Here is a 21,971-nt window from a genome sequence, read left to right as displayed (position 1 = left end):
GTGTGTGCTGAAGAAGCCTGGGGAAATTTGATAGCGCAGCTGTACTGGGAATTCACTAGAAGAAACCACAAGTCCGAGTGTTCAAAAAAAACCCACTGGTTAAACATAGCGCAACCTCGGCTTTCTCTGTTACATGGTCCACCATTTTAATAAATTTCTAACACGGAAAACGTTTTCAAACGATAAATCGTACAATAATTTTACGATTTTTATTTACAGAAAGGTACACTTGTTATACATTAAAATACAGTTAATTTTTGACATTTTATTTGGCGCAGCTGGTTTTTTTACAGTGCTTTTCAACTGGATGCGCTTAATTAGGCTACCCGGAAGTGGTCACTTCGCCACATTTTTGACGAACAGATGCAGGTTTCCCTTTTTTAACAGTGCCGTCTAACTGGGAAATGTGGCTGGAAAAATATTTGGAAAATACTCTTTGATATTCCAATACACTGGAGGACAAAGTGTAGTCACTTTTTCGTTTTGTGTCAACATTCACGAATAATCTAACACTAATAAACCATTGAAAGTTACTTTTCACGGCAAGCACAACGCAGCAAGTGAACATCGCCGTGTCAGCTGGATTTTCTCGCTGCAAAAATATTTGCTTTCGCTGTCTCCAGTGCAAAACCGTCGATATGACGTCTTTTGTATCACGTTATCAGATTAAACTATGAAACAAACTCTGTCTAGCAAAGAAAACTCACAGCTGAATGGACGCACTATATGACATTTGAATAGAGCATTTGCAACGTTACAATAAAACTTTCAAACCCTTTTTGCAATAGACTGAACAGAGCATTTGTATTCTGCCGGTGTATTGTAGCTGACTGGCTAGACCATAAAACGATATCCACCATTTCATCGGCTCTGCAATATGTACGTACTACGTACTGTACTACTCTTTACGTACCTTCGCACACGGGTACCATTACGGATTAAATTAGTTCTTTCACTAAAAACGAATCTATAGATAGATGGGCATATTATTTTACGGGTCGAAAAAGCTCGGACCATTTTCTAAAAGATAGTTTATCTGCCATGTATTCCTGCTATACGAGTACATATTAACGGAAATAGCACGTTCGACAGATTCTATTTATTTGGATCGAACATAATATATGAAACAATATGCTTCAAAAAAAAAATAAAAAAAAAACCTGAGGAATCTACGGTTCTAGATATAAATTCCCAATTATCGCGAAAGAATACTAAGAAGTACTAATTCGAAACGACACTTCCGGTATGATCATTTTCAGTTTGGATGTTCGATTCCTAATCCATCAGGTTGCACTTTTTGTGCATCCTGCTGTGAGATCGCTGCACCATCGGAATTCTTGAAGGCAATTTCATGGTGCTCTTGAGCGGGGAGAACTGGCTGGGTGCTGTTAGCGGCAGCTTGGAGTGCGACCACTTTCTGCTCCGATGGCTGTTCTACCGCGGCGACTGGTTTGTCGGAGACGGTCGATGCATCAGAAGCATTGGCATGGGATGCAGCGGTGTTGTTGTCCAAGTGGATCGAAAGGTCAGGTCTGTCGCCAACGGCACTAGGAACAAAGCCGCGGGGAATGTGCGAAACGTTGGCAGCACTGTCATCGGCATGTACGGCTGGAATGACATCGAAAGGATTCATCGCCATAACGTGCTCAGCGTGGGAGGCATTCATAGCGTGGGATTCGTTGCTCAGGCGGACATCCGCTTTGGGAATGACCTCAGCATGGCTGGCGTTGTCGGCAGCATGGGATAGCTCACCTGCAGCGTCGCGCTTTATGATAGCGTGGCTTGCGTTGTCGGCATGGGATTCGTTGGCCAACTGATCATGAACGTCCAGTTTGGGCTTGGCATCAGCATGGCTGGCGTTTTCGGCATGCGACTCGTTGCTGAGGTGGACATCCAGCTTGGGCTCCACATGGCTGGCGTTTTCCGCATGGGAGTCGTTGCTTAGGTGGAGGTCAGCTTCGCGTTTAATAACCGCATGGCTGGCGTTGTCGGCATGTGATTCGTTGGCCGACTGAATGTCCAGTTTTGGCTTGGCATCAGCATGACTGGCATTGTCAACATGCGATTCGTTGGTAAGGTGAACATCCAGCTTGGGCTCAGCATGACTAGCGTTTTCAGCATGGGAGACGTTGCTGTGATGGGCATCCAGCAAATGGGGTTCAGCATGGCTGGTATTGTCGGCATGCGATTCATTGCTAAGGTGGACATCCAGCTTGGGCTCAGCATGGCTAGCGTTTTCAGCATGGGATTCGTTATTCAAATGGTCATCGGCTTGCAGAGCGTGAGCAGGAACGTCGAAGTGGAATTCTTTGCCTTGTTCAGCGTGGTCCGCATGCTCCGCTTCCGCAACCGGCACACAAAATGCCGCCTGCCAAAATAAACAGCAAAATAATTCGTACAGAGCATTGACTGCGGTCTGGGCTTCTTGTATGGGGAATTTAAAATGATGTTGGCGTGTTTATAAATAAGTAGTTTTTTTAAAAAAATGATTCATTACCTTGTAGATGTTTATCAAGCTGATATGCCAAGAATTTTTTATGTCTTCTAGTCAAGAAATATTTTTTACGGGTGCCTTACCTTCACATTATAAGTACGCTACAGATACGTTCAGCGCAGGCCGCAATTTGTAACTAATATGACTACATACATAAAAATTCTCAAGGCGGATTGTGAAATAAGATATTTCGCAGAACTGCTTTATGTTATTCTAAAACAGTGCAAAAATTAATGTCGTAAAAATTGTTCCTTACCTGTGCAAAACAAGCGACTATCACGGAAATGCAAATAACCCGAAAAGCCATTGTAATACACCGTGGTCAGTTCTGCCAGTGCACTTGAAAACCCCGGTATAATTACAAGTAACAACACTGTATTCAGAGCAAATCAGCTGTTGAATATCAGCAGGTGAAGAAATACAGAGTTTTTCCGCCATTTATATAGTACTTAAATCCGCATCTCGACCTGGACCAAAAAAACAAATGACTAATGAATTGTTTTTAAAGAAATAAAAACATGGCAACGTAACCACCCGTTCTGTGCGATCGAAGGCGCCGCGCCGCTGTCATGACGGCAGCGCGTGTCTGCGGTTGGGGAGGTGCATAACCCGGCGAAAAACATCTCGGAGGGGGACGGCGCAATACGGCGGGTGTAGATACCGGTACACGGAGATTTGTGTACGCTGTTCGGTGTCATAATCTTCGCGGAATCGCGATCGTGAACCGTTACAATCGTTATGCCGCGGGTCACGCCGGGTATCTTCGAATATTCTGTACGCGGCGCGGATCTTGCAAACTGCTCCGTCATTGCCGGTACTCGTACTGATATTACAGAGACATCGTTCATCTCCTAAGAATGAATGACCGGATGCGCAAATCATTTTTTAGCAGCCCTAAAAACGTTTCTTAAAAAAAATTATTAACAAAAAAATACTGAAGTTTTTTGCTTGACTTTAACTTTGCAAAGTACTCTGTATGTCCCCTTTTGGGGTTTTTAGCCATCCAGGGGCGTAAAAAGAAATTCTTTTGCTACTATAGTACGAGCAGTATATTTTTAATTACTGTATTCAAATTTTTATGTATTTTTCATCCGAAATGCCTCACTGCATGAAACAATGCACATCTTACGTACTGGAAAATATTTGCGTCTCTTATCAGAAAGCATTCTAGGTACAGGTACAGTGCAAGATACGTATGTACAAGGCAATATTCCCCAGATTCCTTCTGGAAGGGTCACACTATGCGCTGCGACGTATGATTTAAGAAGAAGCAATCAAAACTCGCATAGACTATACAGCATAGTATTAGTGAAGATAACACAAAAAAAATAAGTTTTACATAGAGCAAATAGAAAAAAGTGGGATTTACACATTCGGCTGCATTTGCATGCACTGATTGTACAATATATAGTATACGAGACATACTTCCATCAAAGCTTCACAGAGGCAAAATCTCACTGACAAACACTCTGCGAATATTTTCAAGATTTGGTTAAAAAAATGCTCAAACAAAAGAGCAACGTTTTTTTTTCGTTCCTTTTCCATGTACCTTTTCTCTCCAATAAACTCTACATCGTTTGCATAAAGTGATCACAAGTGGCCTAATCACCATAAAAAATTTCGCATTTTCTTTTTAAATTAGCCGTTTTTAGAAACGTGGTGTTTCCATGCGGCAGAATCTCCATTTTCACTCATTCGAGTGCTCATGCGCTAAAACCATATATGACTTCTGCGAGTGCAATCTACCAATTCCGTATACCATAATATTACTAAAGCTTTAGCTTTAGTACTTAATATTATGCGTATACGTAATTGTAACAAACATCTGATTTTAAGGCCGGATACCTTTGTCAGCTCGCACAACATCGTAACTGTGGCAATAATTGACAACGGTACCATCGCTAATGAGGTGTGATTTCGGCTCTATTGTGTCATTTGGAATGAGACGCTCCGCAAGGTTAAGTATATGCGTCTATGGGAAAAACACCAGTGCAGTCCACATTTCCAAGTGTGTATGCTCTTTTACTTGTTTTTTCCAAGAACAATAAAAGAGGACTTGTTCAGAACAAAAAGTACTACAAAAATAAACTAATCTTAACAATTTCAGCTGTATCAACAAAATGTCGCACACCATTTTCTGCAAAAGCAAATGATGTCCCACGTTATAGCTCTTGCCATATAAACGTAGCCAGGGCGGCGAATTCGCTGTACTTGCATAGCTTTCGTTTACTCTTGTACAGAACCTGTGAAGTGTGAGCGTCATTAACTTGTCGTTACAACGACTGAGAAAAACGATTTATGGCAAGTTTTCAGCAACGACTTACAAATTATGTTGCACTTCTACTGCGTTTACTTTATAATCATACATTTACAACTTACATATGTATTTGCACTTTTCTGCAATTTATCACTAATCTTTAAAATTTTGCATAGAACTGAACTAGTTTTGAAAAGTTTAAACGGATCTTTTGAGCATTGCAATTTGCAAGCCAAAAAAATAACGATGTCAATTTTGTAAAAACTTCAGCTCTTATTACTATTTGAAAATATACTGAGACGTTTGCACCGTGATCCAATATCAACAATTTCGCGGAAAGACGTTTTCCTTTATATCATAAAAAGTGTATAGTGGTACCTACTCTAGGACTAACTACTACTATTTTGTAAACATTATCTGAATTATTTACATATCCTGAAGATATTCCAGAAAGGCGCGCCCTATAACATCCTAAATAAACTTTTACAATAAGTCTTTAGCGCGCGTTTTTAGAGAATCGCTTTTATAACTAAATTGGCTACTACAACCATTCCATAGGTCAAGCAATTTTCGCCAATCCACAGGCTGTTTACAAAATTTTCTGGAACTACTTACAGTAAACACAAACACCAATTCAAAAATATTTTCATTTTCACATTTTGCGCAGCATATAATTTCAACATTGATCATGAACTCTCAAACATATTTGCACCATGTCAGTGCAAAAGCATGGTTAGATTACTTCCATATATATGGCATTTCAGTAATAAAAGTGTATAACTTTATTTAAGTGTGTTATAGTAAGCGACATTAAAAGCAAAACGACATTAACGACGAAAAAACGGATCCGTTTCCGAATGGAGTTCTGCATATGGCGGTGTATGTCACACGATATTCTCTCATTCCAAATGACAAGCGCTAGGCACGCTACGCCTCTTATACCCTCGGCACGCCTGATGGTACCGTTGCTAATTTTAGACGCGTCAGACTTTCGAAGGAATTGACCTGTTCTCCCGTTTATTTTGTAGCAAATGAAGTGCAAAAATTGAATTACCAGCTTATTACTTGATCAAAAACATGCTTACAGTTATGTATTTACGATTTATACGGTAAAACAATCTGTATAATGCAAGGTTTTATAAAAACTACAAAGTACGTACTGTAAGTAGTACAGATGCATGAATCAATAAAATTGTAAAACTATAGCAAAATTGGTCCGATTTCGACTACAGAATCTGTAAATTGGTTAAAATGGTTTGGCTTTCGTTTTGGAATCATATTCGATCAGCAGATATCTTCACCGATTTTTGGTTTTTACAACATTTTCATGATTTTTACACCGTTTTGCTGTTTTCGTATAAACTGCACTTACTGGTGCACATGGTTCGCACCACTGCACAATGATAAAAAATTAAGTATTCATTTTTTTCGGAATGCGTGCTTGTTAATTTTGGCAAAGTGCAAGCAGCAGCTTCTAATTTCCCTGGCTATCGCGTTTACACAAGTAAATTATGGCAGTACAGTAGGTGCCTTGATTGTTATATTCGCTGTTTATTAGTTGTTTTGAGCATGTACTGGATTTTACAAGAGCGCAATTCTGGGAAATTGCGTGCGTTTCGCAATTGTGGTTTAGTAAACTAGAACGTAAACAGATTATTTTTTTCGCACGATGCCAGCTCGGTGCGATCGCGTAAAAGGGTCGGAGGGCTTTGTTGGGTAATTAATCAAGATTCTACGGATCGTGCTAGACAAACAGATAGTGGCTGTTGTGTTTTTTTTTGTTACCGCTTTACCACGCCGGCGTCGCGTGAAACCGCAAAAACGACCGCCGGTGATCGACACGCACCACGCCAGCAAGGCGTATAAAAGCGTCTGGGTGTCCATTAAATGCGGAAGAATGATTCTGCAGATATCTTTCTATATAGAACATTAGTACGTAATAATTTTTTTTCAACGTTAACTCATTGTACAAGTATCTTCACACAGCACACCACAACATCGTCGCATTCTTTCATATGATGACCCCGGATGCGGCTGCCTTAGAGACAACCTGATGTGCGAGTCTGCGACTGCCTATGCATGTACAAAGTACATACTTTTAATCAAATTAAACAACCGTAAATTTTACGCTGGTTATTCAATAGATTAGAATATCTTCCGCTTATTTTCTCCAGGAGAATAAAGCGGTAACGAGGTATTAATTATTAAAATAATAATGCATATGTATATGGATAATGGATACAAGAAGTGCGTTTTTATCGTGATTAAAAAGCCCAATACCACCTACATTTAGTTTTGGCTAATAAATGTACTCGTAATTGTCGTATCTCTGGAGTTTGATCACTTCCGATCGCATTTCGGCACATTTTTCGCTTTCCTGTTCGGTTTATTGCAGCATTCGGTATTAACAGCATTTGCAAAACGCAAATAAAAGCCAGGGAAGACAGGCAAATTAATTTTTCTGATTTCGCGCATGAGCAGTCCACAGAACAGTATAAAAGAATAAAACAGTCAGTTAAATTCTCCTGTGAACTCCAATCACTCCAGTGACACCGAAATGATGAAACCTGACACGAACAATACGTAAACGTGCCGTTTAATTAATATTAGAACATTACAACAAAGCCCATTGTCAAAATTAATAAAAGCCGAAGCAACAGCCGTGACAAAAAAACGGATTACAGCATCTTGCGGAATGGCTCCGTGCAGTCCGGCTGATTGGCCGGATGCGCCCCTTAAACTCCTCCAACTGCACCAGATTATCGTTGATCCGCTTGATATTAGGGAACAGCACATCCAGATTCACCTTGAGCAACTTGGCATTGTACACCTGCGGCACCAGACACACATCGGCCAGCGTCACCTCATCCCCGACACAGTACTTCCCGCTGGTTTTCTCCAGGATACTCTCCAGCGCCTTGAAGCCCTTCTCCACCCAGTAGCGGCCCCAGTCGGGCGAGTACGCGAACGTCCACTCCTCCGGCAGTCCCTGGGGTGCCGACAGTCCCGCCAGATTCTGATGGGGCTGGATCCCCGAGACGATGCTCTCCACGATGCGGCGGACCTGCACCCGCTTCTTCGGGTCCTTGGGCAGGAGGGGACGGGTGGGGCGCGTCTCCTCCAGATACTCCAAGATAGCCACTGACTGGGTTAAAGTGTGGCCGTCAATGACCAGGACCGGGAGCTGGCCCAGGGGGTTTAGCTTGAGGAACTCGGCGTCCTGGGGCTGGTTGGATTTGAGGTCGATGGGGATGTTGGTGTAGGGGATGTTCTTCCAGGCCAGCGCCAGCCGGATGCGCCACACGCAGGAGGAACGGAACCACGAGTAAAGAACGGTCTGGTCCGACATTTTTTTGGGAGGAAAATCAGGATGGGAGATGTGGTGCACCGCTAGCGAGTGAGCTGGTTTAAAGCCAAACTGCAACTTTACACAGGCGTATTAAACGACTGTGATCACGAGCTGTGCACGTTTAATTCGTGTTCAGACGCATCTCTCTCTGTCGGCTGTCCGCAGTCTTTAGTACAAACAGCTGGTCGTACGCGTATCAAACCGGTTTTCACGCTAATAACTGCACACTCGGTGAATTCTTTGTAATCGGCTGAAGTTTAATCTATCGCCCAACCGTAAATCACCCGCTTTGCCGGGAATTTTCTGATTTGGTGCCAAAATTATTCTAATCAGCGGTACCTGGATGGATGGAGATAAAACCAATGAATTACTACAAGTTTTTATGGTTGCTACTTCCGGTGCGCCGCGAACACGTGCCATATGCAGATGCGCCGTTTGACTATGCAGCAGCGGATGCCGGCTGCGCTGTACTGCGGCTTGTAAACCGGTTTTAACTTCCACATGCCGCGTGCAGATTTGAAGGTTGAACCGTTAACTTAAACGATTCACCAGTGAGATAACACTTTCTCGTCTCGTTTGAGCGCCCTGTCAAGAATCGATAAAACCCGCATATCACGCCAGCTGTGTATGCGCTGCTATGTAACAACCGGTCTCATACGCATATCACGTTTCTCAATCCGTGCTCATTTTCCATTCCATTAAAAATTCAATATTGATATAATCCTAATAAATTCTTTGCAAAAATGACGGGAGACGAAATCACCCTGTACGCCTGGTACCGCAGCTCCAGTTCGTGGCGCGTGCGTCTCGCCCTAAATCTAAAGCAGATCCCCTACAAACTGATCCCCATCGACCTGGAGAAAGGCGGCCAGATCGATCCCGCGTTCCTGCGCTTGAACCCTAAAGGCCAGGTCCCGGTGCTGCAGATTGACGGGGAGGTGTTGACCCAGTCCGTGGCCATTCTGGAGTATCTGGAGGAGACCCGACCCCAGCACCCCCTTTTACCGAAAGACCCCTACCAGCGGGCGGAGGTGCGCCGTCTCGTGCAGACCATCACCGCGGGGATCCAGCCGCACCAGGTCCTGACGGGGCTGTACCTGCCGGATCACGTCCCGGTGGAGTGGAACTTTGCCCGCTCCCTGGACTGGGCGGGGCACTGGATTGAGAAGGGGTTCGCGGGGCTGGAGACTATGCTAGCGCAGACCAGCGGGAAGTACTGTGTGGGGGACGCCGTGACGCTGGCCGACTGCTGTCTGGTGCCGCAGGTGTACAACGCCAAGCTGCGGCATGTGGATCTGGATCCGTATCCGACGATTCGGCGGGTGTTTGAGGCGCTGAGCGAGTTGGAGCCGTTTAAGAAGGCCCACCCGTCCGCCCAGCCGGACTGCACAGAGGAATATAAAAAAGTATTCTGATTTTTGCATAGTTATTTAGGTGTTTTGCTCATGGTCTTGGCTTTTCCCACTTTTTGGCTAACGGTGTGTTCTGTTTTGACGTGCATGGACTGCATGGTTGTCTTATTCGCACTATTGTGCGGAACGGTTTCTTCCTGACTGTGTGTCATGAAAATCATCCTGTCTAATCCTTCTGCATGCTGACTCTTGATCGATGCTGACTTACATGATTAATACGTACTAATTACTATCTTAAAACTATCACGTTACCACTTACGTGTTTTCAGTTCTCGGTGAATTCAACCGCATGCCTACGTACATAAAATACCATCCTTCTGTTATTATTCCATTTAAATTACACTAACTTTTATACCGGAAGTTCGGAACTAACAGTAAATGGTGCGACCGTACGAGGTTTCTATTAATTTTGCGCTATCAAAGCACAGATTAATCACTGTAATTTCATTAATGAGTTAGTATTCGTTAATGTGATAGGTCGTTACGTGTAAGTACGATGTTTGCGAGAAGTAGTGATTAAGTATTTATTTTTGTTTCGAGTACGTATCGTATGATCCACTCGCATAATATCGTATCCATTAATACAATATCCATATAATAATTATTATAGTATATGGTATCGTATTCATTATACGTAATATTATTGTAAATAATAACAGTATTAAAAAATACAGTACAGTGATATCAGAATGGTTTACGTGGATGTACCAAGATACTTATCGAACAAATTATTGTGCCGACATAACCAAGAACTGCGAATTAACAGAACAACGTAATAAAATTATTTTTACTGTCATGTTTGACGAGAGTTACTGAATATGATTTGCAGCTTTTAAATCAAGTGCAATTGTACAGATAAATATACCGGTATGTTTATACGATATGCATGGTTTGATTCATTTTTTAACGTTTAACTAAAATTATTTTTCGACGAAAATACAAAGTAATAAATAAGTAAGCGACTATCGTATGTCTAGTAAATGGATGAGTGAAGTCACGAGTTTGCGAGAAGGAAGAGTGTTTATAAAAAGATTCTTGAAGTATCAACTGTAACAGCGGTACCAGTTATAGATATAAAGTAATGAAAGTAGCTGTCTTAACTACCCAGTAGTTATGTGCATTTCTACTGTAGTTACTTATTTCGTCTCTGATATTTCCAGCGCACCGAGTACAGGAAGCAGCGCAACGAGGCAGATGATTAAAAAATATACGTATATCTATATACACGAGTATGTAAACACTGGATATCAATATCTATATTTACATTATTTGTTTCAGACGCGCTTTTAAAAGACTGGCACCGTTTTGGAGGAAGGAGAAGGTTGAATTTCTTTTCGAAGATGCAGATTTGGGAACCACTATCAACATGCCGCAACAACAGCGCGGACAACTAATTACTTTACATTTTGAGCTGTAATTGTTTATTTTATAAGCACTGTACATTGCGGTTATGGTGCGCACTGGGCGATACCAAGATTAATTTCGTGCTCAAGCGGATGCTCATAACAAATTAAATTAATTTGCAGCTGCAAGCTGAGGATATTACAACTTCGTAAAGACTGATAACCGATCAACTGCACGGCATATTATTAAATTACAACGAGTTATTAAATAACTAAAATAAAATTTATATATCGTATGTATCTGTTTGTTCAGTATGTGTGCGCAGTAGGGCAGGTTGTCAACAACGTTTTGGTTTACAATGTGATTTGTAAGCTAAAACTAAAATGGAAAGTTAATGTGATTGAACTACATTTGGCTGGACATCGAACCGGCGAAAGCAACAACTGTATAAACTTCTGTAAACTACTGTACATGATAAATACTTCAAGGAAAGCATAGATTCATCAGACCAGCATCCTTCCATTGATCGAAAATCGCACTTTTCAGACTCTGCACAAGGTCACGAATTCGCCAGTTGTCTTAACACTTTATCGGCTCGGGAAAGGAGAAACTATTGACAAAATAACTACCGCCAAAAATTTCGGCGTAAATAGTCTCCTCGTATGACGGATCATGTACAGTATTTAACGGGAAAGAAGAATTTATAGTCGCGCGCGTGTATTTCAGCGAAATGCACCCGTATACAGCGGCGACCACTTGATGGTTCCAACCTTCCAGAAAGCTGAAGCAGGCCCGCGGTCCACTTGATGGGAAAACGCTGCACCGGCAGAAAAACACCACTCCAGTCAGTCCTTTTGGTCACGATTTGCCTGCTGCCAGAGGAGTGTGCTCCATGTAGCAAGGTACGCAAAAAACTTCCCCACAGGTTTGATACACCATATGATACAGGTAGGTAGTATCATTTCGACGGGTAAACACTCAAGTGGCCGACCGCCAACAAACACCGCTGACACATCCAGCCGTCAGCGGGACCGCGGCACTTATCAGTCGGCCATATAAGACCACGACGGGACACCCGTCCAAATTGTCATTCGGGTTGTGTTCTCTCAGTGGCAGTTTCCTGAAACTTGCTCTCCCTTCCACAATGATCCGCGCCGTCATTCTCATCAGCTGCTGCGTCGCAGCGTTTGCTCGTAAGTTGACCTTGACCGTCACCTATTCTGTGGTTTTTTTACTGTTGAGCAGGCAACCAAATTTTTACATATTGTGCCATAGTAAACAGACATATTTAGCAAACAAATGTAGCAGACAACAAATGTTGTAGTTTTTTTTTAAACCAGTTTGTGTTGGTGACAATAATATTTTGACCAAAAGGCTGCATATAAGGTTTGGTAAAACTATAATATACTAAAGGTCAACGTTAGTCAGCGTTTCAGTGGAGGGTTTTGGTTAAAATGTATGTAACGATTGGTGCACCCGAAGGAAGCATACATCATACAAAATGATTGATGTGGAGGAAAAGAATTTCTTTGTTATAAATAATTGTGGGAATCACTGCGATGGGTTATAAGCTAATGAATTTGTTTTGTTGTAGAAACCGCGAGCAAATCCGGCTCCGGAAGCGTCAAAGGCGTCAGCGTATGCGGTCGTCCAGCGAATCCCGCCGACCGCAACTGGTCCGGCGGATCCCGCATTGTGGGCGGTCAGCCGGCGGAACCTGGCTCGCATCCCTGGATTGTTGGCTTGGTCATGTACTACGGACGGGGTTATGAAGCGCAACAATTCTGCGGCGGCAGCATCGTAAGACTCCATTCGGCTAGAATTAATTTAAATTAGCAACTGATTTTTGCACAAAAGATTTGATATTTTATATGTTAACTTTCTGTTTATCATTTATTTTAATATTTCGGTAGTTGTACAAGCTATTAACTACATGCATGCATCTTAACAGATTCCGTAATAATAAACTAAGTTATTAGCATTACCGTAGGCGGGTGAAAGAGAGCTACAAATCCTGTTGTTATGCTGCCTTATGCATGTTTGATATTTTTTGTGTCCGTTCGGAGCAGATCGCACCCAATGTCATCCTCACCGCCGGCCATTGCGTGGCCGACTTTTCCGATGAGGACATGATCCGCAGTGTCCGGGTCGTCCCCGGCGGCAACAGCAACCTGGCGGCCGCCTCGCATGACGAGCGCAACTTGTTTGAAATCCGCGCAGTCCGCCGTCATTCGCAATACGACAACCCACCCGGCACCACCAACAACGACGTCGCCCTGCTGATCCTGAGAACCTCTATCCCCCTCACTGGTAACGTCCAGGCTGTCTGCTTGCCCAGCTTCGATCCCACCGAGAAGGGCCGTGCTGCCAACATTGATTCGCAGACCGGCAAACCCGTCGTCGTCGTGGCTGGTTTCGGACATTTGACGGAAGGCGGTGGCGGTAAGTTGCAGTATGACGGTTAACCTATAAGCAGAACGCAGGAAAGCTAACCCATACGAAGAGGCGGAAAGCAAAACTGGTGACACAAACCGATAGCAGTAAGCCGATTCTAACTGCTATTATAAACATCGGACATGTACCGTTACTTATATTTTAGCCTTTAGATAAAGTCATACGTAGCGATTCGACATTATTGTTTAATTACTGTTTAGTAATTATGCTTGTTGCTTTTTTACAGGTATCAAGGGTAGCGTTGGCTCTGGCTCTGACCAACTGATGCATGTCTTCCTCGACTTCCAGACCCCCGCTGAATGCAAGGCCGGTCTGAACCGCAACGGCATGTACTTCGATCCCAAGACGATGGTAAACGATGCACTCCCAGTACAATATGTGTATGCGGTGTTGTAAAGACCGTTTCTCCCGTATAATACAGCTCTGCGCTGGATTCCCGGAGGGCAGGAAGGACTCGTGCCAAGGTGACAGCGGTGGCCCCCTGGTCATGAAGACCAAGGACCAACAGTGGAACTTGGTCGGTGTGGTGTCCTTCGGTGCCGGCTGCGCTCAGGGCGGCGGTGCCTACGGAGTGTACGCCAATGTCCGCAACTACGTCAACTGGATCCAACAGAACATGTACTAAAACACCTCAGTACATCCAAGATTCCTCCTGATTATGTCTGAGTTTGACGTCTGTTTGCTAATTTCGCACTCGCAAACATCTTTGCATTAGCTGTACAAGTATAAACGATTCCACGACAAGGCTTTTACAAGTACCGCATTTTTCCTGATGCTTGTAACTGATGTCTGCAGCAACGCAATTGCTGGTGATTGGTCTAATATAATTAAAGAGCAAATACAGGAATTGCAAATAAAAACAAAATTGCTTTCCGTTCTATAATCTAATTTTTTGTGTATAGAACATTGAATCGGTATATAATAAACAAAAATCCATTCGTATGTCTGATGTGTTACCCTCAACAGGCATACAGTTATAATTAGTTTACATTTATTGTCACGATACTGAAACAGATCGACGGAAGACAGAACACGCTAAAGGTCAACGCCTTAAGGCAAATATGGGAACTTATATAAAATGGTTCACGAATATTTGATTGCATTGTGAATACTTTCGTCACGGTGTAAAGGCTTTACACCTTTATGTACACCATGCTTTCATGTAATAACTGCACAATTGCCCGAAGATTTCTTTTACGTACAATAATATTACGTTATTGCGTATCCACACAAACTGAACGTAGTATCGAAGCAGACACCTGACCTTTCGTCTTACCCTTTCATTTTGTTAATTTTACTCCCGGCTAGTCGAACTCAGGCTTTGGTAAGAGAATTGTGAGGCACAGAGATACCGTTATTATTGAATTTGTGCCACCCCCACACAATAAGGGCACCCCCCCGTAATAAGCACACCTCTCCCTTCAAGTTTGAAAAATTAGGGCAACACTCTCAGAAATTGCCGCACAGGGAGCCGTTAATAAATGCCAAGCGCAACAGACTATCAGTAACAATCATGTACACTACATACTAATGCGGTTCACCGCATTTGTATGTAGATTTGATTGGATTTGTATGAACAATGCATTTGATTTGATTTGTATGTACATTTGATTGTATGTCCATTTGGTGCAAGCATTCACTACGTGGTGAATGCTTGCTGCAAGCAGTTGTATACGAGGGTCTAATTACGAGTTGCGATTTCTAAAACTTATTGAGCGACCCTCGTACATTTCCGAGATGCTGCGCGCAAGCTGTGTAATTCCATGTTGTCAAAGACCGGTAACTACAGCTAGAGTACACTAACTACACTAACCGGTAACAAAACTAATCTACCGCTTTCCGTTTCGGTAAAGCAGGATGCGCTCTTGTTTCGAAAAATCTTGGCACCTTTCGAAATTTATTGTTTGAAAAATATTTGCACCCATTAAAATAACGGCACCTCCTAGAAATAAGCGCACCTAGTTGCCGCCCAATGCCACACATTCGATAATTACGATATTTATTATTGGTAAATTCTGCAAGTCTCTTTACTTTGATTGTATACCAGATGGTTGGTCCATTAATTATCTTTTGGAGTTTTTTTCAATTCAAACGACTAATCTAAATCGTCGTTTGATAATACACTGTAGTCAACGAAAGTGGATTTTGCTCTATGCATCCCGTCGCTCTATAGGCTAGTGACCCTAGCCAACATAATTTATTGTTGAAATTTTTACCGGTTTTCTCGACGAATAGCTTGTCAAAACTTTCTGGAGGCAGTGCTCGTCTTTTCAGTTATTCAAGTGAATCAAAGGTTAGGAGAAGATAATTATAGGTGCTACAAAATACGTACTACGAAATTATACTATAAAAAATTTTTATACCTAGTACTGTATATGATTGGCCTTATGATTTGGCAGCTGCCATTAAAATAAAACACAAGTCTGGAAATGTTGGCTTTCAGCGTAGATTTCTGACAAGCAATGTGTTTATACCGCATCCGTTTCCTCGTCGATCCCTTATTTAAAGCCGGGTACAGCCAATAAAAACATTCGTATCCACTATTTTCCATATTTCTTCGAGTTCAACCTATCTGTGCTACATCACCACACTCAACATGCTGAAGGGTCGCTGGTACTACTGTTGGCCGTCGCTGGTGTTGCCGCAATGCCGAGCGACAAGGAATCCACCATAATTGCCAACGTATGCTTAACCTAATGCTTTCCACAGCAAGCGCATGACTGACCTTTGTATTGGTTTTTAAAGGAAGCATGGAAGGCAAACACCGCGGGCGGAAAGCCGACTGCTTCCTGCTGCAGTGTACGGCATATGGGAGCCATTTTGAAAGTCCAGAGCTACCAAAAGCAGACTTTTCAAAATTCACCCGGCATCACCAGATACATCATGAAGGTAAACTACTCTGCACAGTGTTTTGCTGTTGCAGTAACTACTCTACATTGTCGCGCAGTATCGAGAAGTCTAACAGAAGTTATACAAATAACGTACTTCATATCGTTAATAATTTTGATTGATACCGCTGTGCGTACATTATAATTTTACAAAGTGTGATGTGCATATGCGTACGGACAGCAAATATTTAGTATACGGTTTTGAGAAGAAATGTGGTTTTTTATGATATCTGTATGTATAACTGTATTCCACCAACCAATTTGTGGTTTTAATTTTGTGATTGTCAGGTGGATATTATGATGCCTGAATCCGGTTCCATGTTCCCGGCCTACGTAAAAAAAAACCAAGCGTTTGAAGTGGCCAAAGGACCCGGAAACAAACTCACCACTGGAAAGAATCCATGCTACAATGTTTTATCCGGCTTGAGCAGACCTACGTAATCGTAAATCGCTTCGTTGTAATTAAGCTAAATCTGTCGCGATGCTGTCCGACAGTTTCTTGTCACACGAAGTCACAATTAAGAAGTTAATTGTTGTTAATGTTAGCTGGAGGATATGCCTCTCGCTCTTTTCTTTTCTCCCGCCTTAGCGCGTTACGTAGACCTCTAGAGAGGGCGCTGCGCGCTGTCGTGGCCCTTAAATCAAAGTGGCCGCCGGCGCGCTTGCGCGTGCTGTTTGCGCCCGGCACTGCTCTTGTGCCGCATTGGGTTTTTGCGTTTCCGTTCGACATGCACTTGTCTTTGCATTTCTGTATCGTGTGCGCGCGCGTGATCTTGTTCATTTACCACCCGCCACACCCTTCAATTTCTTTTCTGTTATTTCGCATTCGCTCGACAAAGGGGCCTTCGGTTGTGCAGGGCACTGGTCGCTCTCCTCTGCCGACCTCCGGTCGGCCGGCTTTTCGCTGACCCACGGTCACCGCACACAGCCGATTGCCGAGAGTACCAGCTTTCCAGCAACCGGGGTTCCAGTGCCCACAGTGGACTCCGGAAGCGGTAACATTAACCGCATTATTAGAGAATACCGCTGGCAAAAGTAAGGAACTATACACTGCCGAAAATATTTGAGTGTGGCAAGAATGATGCGTATGCAACGCGATTCTAAGAAAACATGTTAAAGTAATAAATTAAAGGTCATGTCTGTGCATGAGAGAACGCTCGCGCTATGAGCTGTGGCTAGTGACTTCACCATTCCGTTCACTAGGGTGATGCGGACCACTGGTTGGCAGTCGCTTTTTCTTTGTAGAATGGCCGGTACTGAATTCCGCTGACCGTGATGCTAAAGTTCAACTTCAAACCGGAAATTTGTTAAATTTGCGACTTTCCAGAATTACATAATTATGCGACTTGACTTTGAGCTGGGAAAATTTAACAAGTAATATTTTCGAAGTAAGAAGCAAGAATGCACTCTGTACGATAATTTGAAATTGCTAGGGATCACAGTGAACATCCAAGGCACCAATCATTGTTCGGCTGGTGTAAATTAAATATTCGTCATAATATATAATGCAGCTTTCTAACAGAGAAAGCAGAATGTCATATACTAATAACATTTCTTAATGACTACAGTGTAACTGTAATCGAAATATCAAAATATTTTGATTTTAAAAGACGATCTTTTTGATTGCCGTTATATTGTCAATCAGTTACATTTCGTCTCGTGTTTGATATTTCCAAAAACACTTTTTTTCCATCAGCTAACTTGAGCGCTGTTTTGTAAAAAAATATAACCAACAGCGGAAATAAGTAATGGACTTTGAATTACGGTCAGCATCTCCAAGGTAAACTGCGACTGTGCATGCAACATTTTCAATGGACAAAAATCTAATTATCTGTTGTAGTGCGTAAAAATGCAATAGTTATGGTAGCCGCATAACACTAACAACGCGCCGACAGTCGCGTGCGGACGCGTGTATGCGCATGGCCGGTGTGTGCACATGTGGATCATGCTATTGCATAATTAAGTTTTATCTGCCAAGGGAAGTGTATCGATAGTCTTGGGTGGTATACTGGAAAGTGTGACAACGGAGAGGAATGTCGTTGGAAATGTTGTGAACTGTATGCACCGGCATGTGGCTAGACAGTCTGATTTTGTGGCAGTGTGCTTCTGGGCTCTGGCGGAAGATATACAATCATATAATATTATTGCATCCTCACTTTACGGAAGATATTGCATTCTCACATTACGATCAGTGCGGAATAAAACTTTACGGTATCAAAACGACTAAACATCGTTGTTGCGGGATATCGTAAAGGTCACAGACGTGGCTGTGTAGAGATACGGCTAACAAACTGGTGCCAAAACCAGTTCAGTAAACGTACGGAGCTTGGGATTTTTATAATTTTCATTAATTCCTGATACACTGCACGTCTGTTTTCGCTGGGTATGCGATACGCAGCAGTGAAAATTTTCAGTCTAATCTTTTACGGTAACACCTGCCATCATTTACGGTATTCCTGTGTGTTGTGAACTTGTGACACGCTGTGGATTATCATCAGGCTGCTTTTGTGGCTATTTGCTCTTTGTTTCCCAACGTTGTCCACAGTCCGGAACGATACGTGAATGCATACGTTGCAATTTTCCCGACAATTACGTGTTAGGTTGCCGCAACAATGTCCACCAGTGGAACCACTCAGCCAACCAATACATCCACCTACACTTCCCAGCCAATTACCACGACTACACATAAAACATCAAGCACGGGAACCGTGCAACTGCTTAGTGCGCGGGAGCTGGCGGCGGAACTGGGCACTTTACGCCTGGCCAGACCAGCACGGAAGTTGGAGCTGTTCCAAGGACCCGCAAAAACGACGTTGTGGCATGGCTGCGCCGGTTTGAGACGGTGTCACTGGCGCAGCGCTTGGATAACGAGCGCCGCACAGCGCAAGCGTCCGCCATATGGTGGGATCGCGTCACGGATGACGGCACCCGGCAGCCATACACCACATGGAGGGGATTTGAAACGGCGATTACCCAGAGCTTCCAGGCGGAGGACTATAAGAACCAACTCAAGATACAAATCGCCAACGAAAGCAGAAGCGGGATGAAGCGCTTGAAGAATGAAGATTACTGTAATGATGTTGTGACATGGCGTTATAGATATGACCGCGCTATGGAGGATGACACTCATTTCCAAGCTGCGAAAAGGACTGCTGCCAGAATACCTGTCGCGAGTCGCGTTGTCTAAAGTCGCATTGTCGCGCCAAACATTGTATGTCTGTTGAAGGGACATAATAATTCAAAAATTGAGCTGAGACCCATGGAAGATGAAAAGTACTAATTGCCAAAGATAAAGCAAAATTTGAATTACTTAAAGTGAACATGGGAACGGAATCCAAGAGATGGTCGAACCAATATAAAATTTGCTGAATTTCTTGACATCAGAACCAGAGGTACAGTACTCTGTAGCTGTACATAAGCGGAACGATGGAGAGTGGAGACTGTTCACAATTTATATTATTGGAGTTGTGCTTTCTTTATACGTATAATACGTTGTTTTATGTTCTGCTGCTTTTGTACCTGTCTGAAATCTAAATACATAATTTTCTTTCAATAGATCCTGTCCTTTTACACATGTACATGTACAAACGCAAAACCACCCTAGACATGTCTAGGGCGGTTTTGCGTTTTTGTACAAATGACGTGGAGGAACAATAACCTTTAAGCAAATCTTCCACGCTTTTTGCTTTTGATTATTTCTACCTCTTTTATGTGTTATTTACGTCTTCATATGCATCTTGCCACAGACAAATTCAAGGTTTTTGGCACCGTATTTGTCATTAATACTGTTGCCAGAGGTATTCGCACTGAATAACCCGGTTCGTGCGGCAAGGAGCGGCATGACAAAATTGCAACAGATTGAACGTAACTAAAACGAAGTGCTATGCGACTAAGAAGAATTGTCTGATCAAGCCGGCAAATTAGTCAAGCGAGCGAGCGAAGCGAGCGAAGCGTTTTTAATTTAAAGTGTGTAACGGGGCGAACCGGAGAACCGGGTTCCCGGGGTCCAGGGGCGAAGCCCCTGGCCGGGGTTTGGAGCGGAGCCCCAATAAGCAGGGGGTGCGGGGGGCGCAGCCCCCCGCTGAAGCAATTAAGAAGGTAGTTTAAAATCGTGAACCTAACCGGGTTATACTTGACGGACCCAATGGGGAAATGTGTGTTCGACCGTAAATTTGGACCCAGTGCAAACGCGTAGACCGGGTCGGGTGGTGGCATTTTGGGGAACCGTAACGTAAACTATAACCGGGTCATTATTGACGAACCCGCCGTAGTAATATACGGGGGTCCGGAAATTTGGACCCGGTCCGGATTTCTTTAGCGGCCCCGGGTGGAGCAGTTTTGGGGAACCTTAACGTAAATTATAACCGGGTCAATTTTGACGAACCCGCCGTAGTAATATACGGGCGTTCCGGAAATTTGGACCCGGTCCGGATTTTTTTTGCGCCCCCGGGTGGAGCTGTTTTGGGGAACCGTAACGTAAATTATAACCGGGTCATTATTGACGAACCCGCCGTAGTAATATACGGGGGGTCCGGAAATTTGGACCCGGTCCGGATTTTCCTAGCGGCCCCGGGTGGTGCAGTTTTGGGGAACCGTAACGTAAATTATAACCGGGTCAATATTGACGAACCCGCTGTAGTAATATACGGGGGGTCCGGAAATTTGGACCCGGTCCGGATTTTTCCAGCGGCCCCGGGTGGAGCAGTTTTGGGGAACCGTAACGTAAATTATAACCGGGTCATTACTGACGAACCCGCCGTAGTAATATACGGGGGGTCCGGAAATTTAGACTTTGTCCGGATTTTTTCAGCGGCCCCGGGTGGTGCAGTTTTGGGGAACCGTAACGTAAATCATAACCGGGTCATTATTGACGAACCCGCCGTAGTAATATACGGGCGGTCCGGAAATTTGGACCCGGTCCGAATTCTTTTAGGCTAGGAACAGTTTTCGGGAACCGCAGCGTTAAATGTAACTGGGTCAGTATTGACGAACCCAGTGATGTAGGGGTGGTAAAATTTGTACCCGGGAATGATTTTTTTGCGACATTGTTTGGTTGGCGTTTTGGGAACCGACGTTTCAGGAAATATTTTTTCACTTTTCAGGATTCCGCCGTGCAATTGTATAAGTAGCTCGATTTATGAACCTTGTCCGATTATTTTACCCGGTGTTGGTGGTGGAATTTTTATGTTTGCAAGTCCCGTAACAGGTTACTTTTATCGTGAAAGTTCCTGCAACCATTTCTAAATACTGTCAATAAAATTACCGTACCCGCAATACGTTACTTTAGCAGGGGATTACTGTTACCATAACAAATTACTTTTTAAGCAACGGATGATTATTACTGAATTTCTGTAATAATTAAACCTTAGCGTAACGGGTTACCGTTACCACAAACTGTTCTTTAACCGCAACTACCGTTACCTTTAACGGGGATTACTGTATACCTGATACAAGATACTGCTATTGCTTCCGTTACCGGAATAGATTACCGGTTATTTTTATTAATCGGATTAACTAACCGTATTCGTTCACTGGTTACTTTTTAGCATCGCCAGTTGTCCCAATGGGTTGCTGTTACTTTAATACTTGATTGTTTTGATAAGAAAGATGAGGGCGACGCCAGGCTGCACCGCGAACAACCAAATGATTATTGCTTCAAAAAAAGGATGTAAAAATCTTAAAAAAAGCTTACCTGAACTAGAATTAGATTTACTAACACCGGTTATCCTATTAATCAAGGATTAACTACGGAAATTCGCGATCACGAGGGTTG

General features: G+C 43.2%; 3 protein-coding genes and 1 pseudogene across 3 annotated transcripts; 2 read left to right on the top strand and 2 right to left on the bottom strand.

Moving 5' to 3' along the window:
* Window positions 1–1,075: 1,075 nt before the first annotated feature.
* Window positions 1,076–2,895, bottom strand: LOC129592174 (uncharacterized). The gene is made up of 2 exons (XM_055488146.1): window positions 2,751–2,895; window positions 1,076–2,368 (listed from the first exon to the last, which is right to left on the bottom strand). The coding sequence occupies exons 1-2, from the start codon at window positions 2,799–2,801 to the stop codon at window positions 1,256–1,258; spliced, it is 1,164 nt and encodes a 387-aa protein (XP_055344121.1). The 5' UTR covers window positions 2,802–2,895; the 3' UTR covers window positions 1,076–1,255.
* A 4,221-nt stretch (window positions 2,896–7,116) lies between these two features.
* On the bottom strand, window positions 7,117–8,236 carry LOC129592075 (maleylacetoacetate isomerase-like; annotated as a pseudogene).
* Window positions 8,237–8,564: 328 nt separating this feature from the next.
* Window positions 8,565–9,833, top strand: LOC129592076 (probable maleylacetoacetate isomerase 2). Its single transcript, XM_055488024.1, has one exon. It carries the CDS (start codon window positions 8,844–8,846, stop codon window positions 9,513–9,515), a length of 672 nt encoding a protein of 223 aa, XP_055343999.1. The 5' UTR covers window positions 8,565–8,843; the 3' UTR covers window positions 9,516–9,833.
* A 2,055-nt stretch (window positions 9,834–11,888) lies between these two features.
* LOC129592138 (trypsin 5G1-like) lies at window positions 11,889–14,183 on the top strand. The gene is made up of 5 exons (XM_055488106.1): window positions 11,889–12,049; window positions 12,451–12,656; window positions 12,926–13,298; window positions 13,537–13,661; window positions 13,732–14,183. The coding sequence occupies exons 1-5, from the start codon at window positions 12,001–12,003 to the stop codon at window positions 13,933–13,935; spliced, it is 957 nt and encodes a 318-aa protein (XP_055344081.1). The 5' UTR covers window positions 11,889–12,000; the 3' UTR covers window positions 13,936–14,183.
* Window positions 14,184–21,971: the final 7,788 nt, after the last annotated feature.

The sequence above is a fragment of the Paramacrobiotus metropolitanus genome, unplaced genomic scaffold (assembly GCF_019649055.1).
Source record: "Paramacrobiotus metropolitanus isolate TYO unplaced genomic scaffold, Prichtersi_v1.0 Parri_scaffold0000050, whole genome shotgun sequence".
Taxonomy (NCBI): domain Eukaryota; kingdom Metazoa; phylum Tardigrada; class Eutardigrada; order Parachela; family Macrobiotidae; genus Paramacrobiotus; species Paramacrobiotus metropolitanus.
This window is presented reverse-complemented; position numbering and strand designations above follow the sequence as displayed.